This window comes from Cyprinus carpio, chromosome A23, assembly GCF_018340385.1.
Source record: "Cyprinus carpio isolate SPL01 chromosome A23, ASM1834038v1, whole genome shotgun sequence".
Lineage (NCBI taxonomy): Eukaryota > Metazoa > Chordata > Actinopteri > Cypriniformes > Cyprinidae > Cyprinus > Cyprinus carpio.
In genome coordinates this window covers 11,746,354-11,754,156 of record NC_056594.1, presented here as the reverse complement: position 1 = coordinate 11,754,156, position 7,803 = coordinate 11,746,354, and the positions used below count along the sequence as shown (strand labels likewise).

At 43.1% G+C, this 7,803-nt stretch overlaps 1 protein-coding gene and 1 long non-coding RNA gene across 3 annotated transcripts in view; one reads left to right on the top strand and one right to left on the bottom strand.

Annotated features, from left to right (window-relative positions):
• Positions 1 to 652: 652 nt before the first annotated feature.
• LOC109055122 (sterile alpha motif domain-containing protein 11-like) overlaps positions 653 to 7,803 on the bottom strand; it is a 58,061-nt gene continuing 50,910 nt past the window's right edge. The window contains exons 8-13 of one of the 2 annotated variants that reach the window (XM_042713159.1): positions 7,330 to 7,445; positions 6,046 to 6,124; positions 5,101 to 5,825; positions 3,904 to 3,980; positions 3,311 to 3,421; positions 653 to 2,427 (exon numbers count right to left, since the gene is read on the bottom strand). In XM_042713159.1, the coding sequence (XP_042569093.1) occupies positions 2,185 to 2,427; positions 3,311 to 3,421; positions 3,904 to 3,980; positions 5,101 to 5,825; positions 6,046 to 6,124; positions 7,330 to 7,445 (1,351 nt within the window). In that variant the 3' untranslated portion in view covers positions 653 to 2,184. Of the gene's footprint in view, positions 2,428 to 3,310; positions 3,422 to 3,855; positions 3,981 to 5,100; positions 5,826 to 6,045; positions 6,125 to 7,329; positions 7,446 to 7,803 lie in introns of both variants that reach the window. The other variant, XM_042713158.1, reaches the window with a different exon arrangement.
• Positions 3,418 to 6,244, top strand: LOC122135086. The gene is made up of 2 exons (XR_006153312.1): positions 3,418 to 3,639; positions 3,750 to 6,244. It is a non-coding gene; the product is annotated as an uncharacterized LOC122135086 (long non-coding RNA).

The following is a 7,803-nucleotide window of genomic DNA, read 5'->3' as shown; positions in this document are numbered from 1 at the left end:
CTTTTTGTGTTTCAAAGTCAAAGGTTTATGTTAAAGTAAATGGTAACCATTTTATTCCTTTAACTTTTTAATATCATCCTCTCTTATGCTCACAACTGTCTGGGACAGCTGTTGTTGATGGCTGAAGCATCTTTATGAGCACACATATTTTGTGTCCTGTTCTTTCCATCACTTCCAGCTTGAGGTTCAGAACGTCAAACAATGTTAAATTCAGGGCACCATGACTGAACGTCAGCTGGGCTGCTTTAGAGTAAATTCAGTTTGCACTAGAGCTGCTGCATGCATCATGAGTGTGTTTGTGCAAGTCTGGGTAACAGGTTTACTCATCTATCACTTAGAGCACAGTCACATGCAGCACCTGGCGCTGACAGTCACGGGTGCAGTAAAAATATTTTTTTAAGGGGCGAATGGCGGACGTCCCTGAGAGTCAGTTGTTCTTTGGGTTAGGCAGGGGCCACGAGGGCCCTGGCCTGTGACTGAACCTGACGCTCTGACAGCTGTTGTTGACCTGAACCCTGCTCCCCCTTCCACATGCTCCCTCCCCTAACCAGGGGATTTACCATCCAACTGGGGCCGCCACTCCCTGCCCTACTGTGGAGGAGTTTGGAAATAAACATATTACTCAGAGAAAAAAAAAAGAGGAAAGTGCATCTGCAAGTTTTCAATAGGATTTATTTCACCCAGCAGAGAATAGAAAAATAGGATGAAGACAAAACATTGATGGGGAATCTAGAGACGATTTTAACCGTTTACATATTTAAAAAGAAAAACAATTTCAAAGATTTGCATAAAGAGCTTTGTGCCTTCATTTCCCTGCAACAAAGAGAAAAGTATTGTTCTTTGGGATCAATTTAAGGACAATTTAATATTTCATTGCTCTAACTACAGCAAACAAATCCCTATAAATATTTTTTTTTCTCTCATTTATATGCTGAAGTGGCATTTAAGATCGGGGCTCATGACTATTACAACTGGAATACACAGCAAACAGAAAAAGATGAACAAAAGTACCACCGAGTCAGCCAGTCACATTTTGTTCAGTAATAAAGATTTTTAACTCGTGCAACTACATTTAACAAAACGTACCACTTATTTCATTTTCAGTATATTCTCATCTTGAGCATGTTTCTGTACAATTCAGGAAAACATGTCTTTCCCACAGCAGTAAGTGTGACCTCACAATGGCATTAATCCTTTGATAGACTGGCATCAGGAGGGATGTACATCCTTCCCTAATGCTATTTTTTCGTGGGGTCGTGAAACTAAAACGGGCCCAGATGTTTGTCGGGTGAGAGTTTGGGCCATTGCTTTGGCTGATGGCTTTTGGTCACAGGAAGTCTTAAGTGCTTTACACATCTCTTTTTGAGGTCCTTTTCCATTCCACTTCCTTTAGTACAGCACCCTGTATGTGTACCTTGTTTCGTCACTGGTGAGATCAATGCTAAATCTCGTTTGAAAATTCCACATCCATCCATCTTTGGTTTTGGACTGTGGAATGCATAGTTGCACTGGTCAAGACTGCAAACGAGTTCCATCCTGTTCTTATATTTACTCCTCTTTGGAGGATTTAGTCTTTCAAAGCGAAACCAACTCCAGAGAATTTAAAACGTCTGGAAGTTGGAGGAGGAGGAGTTGGCAGAAAAATAAAGTGTCTCTTTCAAAGTTCACCGCTCCCCAAGATTGTTAGGTACCACAAGAGTTCATCGCAGTGAATGTTGCTTTCCTACAACATCTGACAAGACTGTCGTATATGTACCTCATACATTCACTGGATGCATCTCCCTTCCTTCTGGCATGCCGTTTAAGAGCAGCCGTCTGCTCACGTTCATCTCTCGCACACTCTTAACGCTTCCTGTCTCGTCCCCAAGTCCCTATTTGCACATCTTTGGATTTTGGCTTCCACACAGCCGCTGCAAAGGGTGGAGCTGTTTTAGCCTGTGTCATTACATCAGTGTCTCTCTTCTTTCTGCTCATTTTTCCACACTTTTCCTAAAAAGATTAAGTGCCTCTGTATAAAGGTCCTCAAGTTTGCTTTTAATTTTGGGAGGGAGGGTAAAGGGGGTAAGAGGAAGGAAAGAATAGTTCAAAGAGGGCCCCCTTTATGCCCTCTCTCCGTTTTAACCTCCTCCTTGAAGCACTGCCTCTGCCATATGGAGAAGCAGTCAAGAGTTTTAATGGCCAATTCTACGAGGGAGGTTTAGTGGAGTCGTAAGCTCCCGCTGAGGAGGGGTTTCCGTTCTCCTGTTTGGGGGAGGCGCGGCAGGCAGGAGGGGGCACGCTGAATGGGGAGGAAGTGCTGCCGGTAGAAGGAGGGCGGGTCTCGGCGGGCAGGGGGTCTCTGTCTGTGGGGCGCAGAGCAGATGGCAGCAGCGGGAGGGCCAGCGGGAAGCTGGTCATGTAGAATATTCTGCCAATACGTCGTGCCACCTGAGGAAAGCAGCCACATGCCAGTGTTATTTCTCACTGTACACCCAACAGGAAATGCACAAGGATGTACAGTAGCAGTGATACAAGATGATTGCTTTCATGTCTGTTTAGATTACTGAATGTAGAAATGTGATTACACATAAAGAAACAAAGACAAATTGGGTGGCCCTATTTATAGGTTATTGGGGCCGTGGGCAAGATCATGAAAGTGGACCCGCAGGTGTAAAAAATTACAAATACCTTCTGGCCAGAAGTTCTAATCTGCTCATTTATTAAAGACCATCTTGTGGGGCCCCCCAGGCACTGTATGCAATTACTGGGGAACCAAATTTGGAAACTCTACGTCAAGAGTGTGTAGACTCCTGATCCTGTTGGGCCACTTCAGTGCAAAGTTTAGATCCAACCTTATCCACCGCACCTGCCCAGATGTTTCTAAGTGATCCTGCAGACATTGATTAGCGTGTTCATGTGTGTTCAATTAAGGTTTAATTAATGCCCTATGGGAGGGATGGGCAACTCAGGTCCCCTGTTCTGCAGTTTTGCTCAAGCCCTGATCAAACCCACCTGTAATAAGACCTTGATTAGCTTGTTCATATGTGTTTGATTAGGGTTGGAGCTAAATTCTGCAGGACACTGAAGACAGTTGCCCACACTTTCTCTATGGTATATCTGCCCACTATTATTTCAACTTCTTGTCCTCATTACAGTCATTCTGGAGTGCTATTGTCCTGTAGAGTTTAGCTAATCCCTATTTACAGCTGCTACTCAATTTCTCAGGATTACTTGACAATTACAGACAGGTGTATTCAAGTAAGGTCTGCATGAAATTCTACAGGACAGTGGCCCTACTGGAGCAGGATTTGACAGCAGGTCTTTTCTTTACCTGAGAGCGGATCTTGAGGGCAGGCCCCAGTTTCAATCCCATGTTGTTGAGCAAGTGGTCTTCCGTCAGAAGTGGCAGAGTCTCGCCATCAATGGCCTGTTCTCTGAAGACCTGAAATAGATGACTTTGTTCATCAACATCATCTGAAGCTTTCACCAATTCACTCCACATGCACACAATTCATGTGACTGTCATTCCACAGGGAGGCTCATGCACACTCGGCATTTGCAGTGAAATGAGGTGCGCTGCAGTCGACGGTGGGGTTTTGGTGATGCGTTGTGCATGCGACAGACTGACATCCAGTGTGGTGAGATGTGTGAGACAGAGCTGTGAGTGAGAAAGATAAGAGCAGCGCAGAGCGGCCTTCTAACTTTAAGTACACTCTAGAAACATCTAAATCAAGCTATTCTGGTCTAATGTTCTTGTCTACAAATTGCAGCACATGATCTTCATTCTGTGCTGTATAGTATGTCTCCAGTAGCCCCTGTTAAACCCAGGGGGAGGAGAGGAGGCGTCCAACGCTCTGCTCCTGCTCTTGTCCTCACCTGTGTATACTCCCCACAGCCTGCTAGGCTGCTGATGAAGCTGCACACCTCCTCCACACTCCACTTGCTGATGTCCTCGGCTGCTCCCGCCTCTTCTCCGTCCACGAAAAGACCTCCCATGGCGCCTGCGGGCCCGCCGGGCCAAGAGGAAGCAGAAATCATTAGAGACAGAAGGACCCTGTCCTCTTACACGCACGCTTGCGCCTACACACCACTCTGTTATTGACCCTGCCTATTACAGAGTTTAGTAAAGGTCAGCAGCAGGGCCCCTTCCTGGGGGAGGTCTCTCAGCTGGAGCAGGTAATGTGTTTCAGATGGTCGAGGTTGCTTTGCACTCATTCAAGTTAGGTGGGGACCAACACTTCCGCTACTTGCCTTTAATGCTTCTTTGATGTTGATATCTAAAAGATATTGTTCAGGCTATTCTTTTCCATTCAACAAAAGTGGATGATGATCATGGCTGTCAAGCTCCAAAATGTACCAGTGAAAGTACCTGTTTGTGAAAGTAACTTTGAGTAACAACCCCAACTATATGTTCCTGACTTCTTTTATGGTACTTCATAGTATTTTTTTTCTTTATAGAGCCTGACAGCTATGAATGCCATACATTTATAGGGACAAGAAAAATGTTATGGTAAATAATTCATTTTGTCAGTAAACAAGGACATAATTTTAGTTTTTGGGTGAACTGTTTTTTTAAGAAGTTGTGTTTGTGTGCATAGCTGTCTTGTTTGCTTTCTGTCTCATCCTATCAGTGGTACGATGAGACTTGTATGTTGGTATACTGGTGCATTTTTGTGTGTGAGCCAAAATCTTTTCTATGGTGCATGTTTAGTATTGCTCGAACGCCTGAGGAAGGTTAGTTCAGCCTCTCTCTGAGCTGGTCACTTCCTCATTAGGAGCCTCATTTTCCATTAAAACTTGCTCTGGGCTTGCTTGCACTCTGGGCTCAATTTCTCAGTTTGTCTAACTGTCTCGCTCACTCTTTCTGTCTCTCTGAGGACAAGGAATACTATTTGAACTCCAGATTTTACAGATTGTTAAAGTTGAGGAGCAGGCATATGGTGTCACTAACACTAGTGCTGTGTATGTTTGTTTTAAATAAGGAGTGCATTGGGTGAGTTGCTGAACTGGAATTGGGGGAGTTTTGAATATGAAAATTGTCTCTAAATGTCTAAAATACAGTATCTCTCATTGGATGTGACTGGATTTTGTAATATGGATTGTAAACAGCTGAAAACTCACCAGTGTGAAAGTAAGGGCTGGTGTATGGGAAGGTGAAGGGCAGTGTTTGTCCAGGCAAGGTGGGTAAGGGTGGGATTCCTGGTGGCAGGTATTTGACCTCACTCTTGCTCAGTCCTGATGTGAAGAGGTGGTGGGTTGGTGACTCTTGGCCAATGGAGCTACAAGGAGCACTGAGCCTTCCTGACCCCTCCCCCAGCTCTTTCACTGCTTCACTAGACTTGGTCACATCCTTGCCTTGGCACACCTCTGAAGCGAGACCATGTCCGTCAACTTTGGAAAGCCTCTCAGGCCTGTCTTCCCCAACCTCTGTATCATTCTCAAAGTCTTTCATGTCTTCATCTTGTCCCTCTGTTTCTCCGTCCCGTGCACAGCCCTCCCCGAGCATCTCTTTAGTCTCAGATGAACCCCCTTGTTGGTCCCCTCTGAGTGGTCCTCCTTTCCTCAAGCTCTTCCTGTTGCTAAGGTCTTTAGAGGAAGTGCCTGCTGCTGGCCCCTGGTGGTTGAGGGAGAGTAATGGGGTGTTGTTGTGCCGCAAAACCAGCATGGCGTTTCGGCGATTGAGCTCTTCTCGGAGTGGGTGGCCCTCTGGGATTTCTTGCAGGCTGCGCAAGGCAGGGTGTTCTGCAGGGAGCCCAGGATGCAGGCCCAGTGGGTCCGCCAGCAGTCGCTGCCTGTGGAGGTTCTCTAGCTCCTTGTGTCTCAACAGTTCAGCAGACATTTCCAACCTGGTGGAACAAGCCACGATCAGAGAGACGCGCTGCAGCTCTGAAATAAACATTTCCTGAGGAAAGCTTGCAACTATTATATAATAATATGAAATTCCAGACAGTATTTGTGTGCACCATCAATTAACTCTTATCTTTTGCTACAGTAAAAGCAGTTGCTCAAACATCAATTTTAATAAGAGTCTGAGACACATTTCTCTGTGCAGCTCTACAACATTACCTAGCAAGGTTCTGTTTACGAAGAATCTCCTGTTGACGGGCGAACATCTCTGCCTGAGCAGGCTGCAGGAAACCATAACCTACAAGACAATGGCAAAATAAGAAAAACATCTATCTCTGTACAATATACATCACAGATTATACACAATATTCAACATAGTGATCAATACATTTGCTCCAAATAAATGATGCTAAACCTTTTTGCTTTGAGCCATTTTTGCAGTTACTTTTAAAGGGGTAGTTCATTGCGATTTCACTTTTTTAATGTTAGTTAGTATGTAATGTTGCTGTTCGAGCATAAACAATATCTGCAAAGTTACGAAGCTGAAAGTTCAATGCAAACAGAGATATATCGTCTTTTAAAATTCTGGCATTTTAATGCCTACAAAAATGGCTGGTGTTACTTGTTGGTTTCTTGGTTTGTCAGACATAGATAAAAAAGCTTAAATCTTGCAATTAAGTGAGCAAAGGGGGCAAGGCCATGCTGCGCTGCTTTAGAGAAGAGGAAGAGAAAACTAGAGGTGCATGTAAAAATCTGTTCATATATGAATCACGATTCTGTCTTCTAACGATTCTAATGGATTCACAAGTTTCAAAATCTATGTTCTAAAGCAGTAGATCTTAATACTCTGCACACGCTCTGCATTTCTCAGAGAAGGGACAGCAGTGTGGAATAAAGGTAAATTATGTGAAAAATAATGTTTTTAAAAAAAAAAAAAAAGAAACATGCATTAACACATGTTAGACTGCACCCCATAAACACAATCAAGCCTAGAAAAAAAACACTGAACCACCCCTTTAACCAACTGGTCTCAAGGTCATTTTTAGTGGATAAACAAAGTCAGCTCTTCTCAAGTTCACACAGGTATAGTTCATGACATTTGACTATGGACATGTTACACTAAAGTTTGACCACCAGAATTTGTCTCAATACTTTTGCTTTAATGTTGATCAATATCTATTTCTGTATAAATGCAAACCTAACATACATCTATTTTTTTTTTTTTTTTAGTTTTTTTTTTTTTTGAAAAGTTGTGCTATATTCATTTAAATGCTTTTGTATGACACAGTATTTTATATTTTGTTACATAATTATATTTTTAAGTGTGTGTAAATTATGTTTGGGGCTACTTTAAATGTGCGATATATATAAATATAAACAGATTTATCAGACACCTTTCTTGAATGTGTTTATGGGTGGAAAACAACCCATAACACATGAAAGAAACTCCCAGGTTAAATGAGTTAATGTGAGTGTGTGTTACATCTGGCAGAGCTAGCTCACCTGGGGCTTGGCAGAGGGCAGAAGGCATGCCCAGGAACGGGGGACGCAGGTGAGGCCCCAGAGCAATGTGAGGAGCATTCTGTGGGGACAGCAATGGAGGAGGGTGCGACATGTCTCTGTGTACACAAACAAAAAACACACCATCATTAACCAACTGCTACTGTTTTTCTACTAGTCTCCATCGCACATGATTAGCACTGCAACAGTATTGGTACCTTTAGCAACCTGCTTAAAGTCATCTTGAAACAGTGTTTACAACCCATTTGATTTTTTATTACAAAGTGAAACAAAAATGTATGAAATAAAGATTTAGATTGCAAAGATCTTTTTTTTTTTTCTTTGGAATAACGTACACACATGAATCACTCACAATAAGACAAAGAACATGTGTTAAGTACATGTAAGTAAACACGGTCATGTCATGTTGACTTTAGTAAATTGTTACTTACATGCACTTTCTTGATGTGTGTTGTT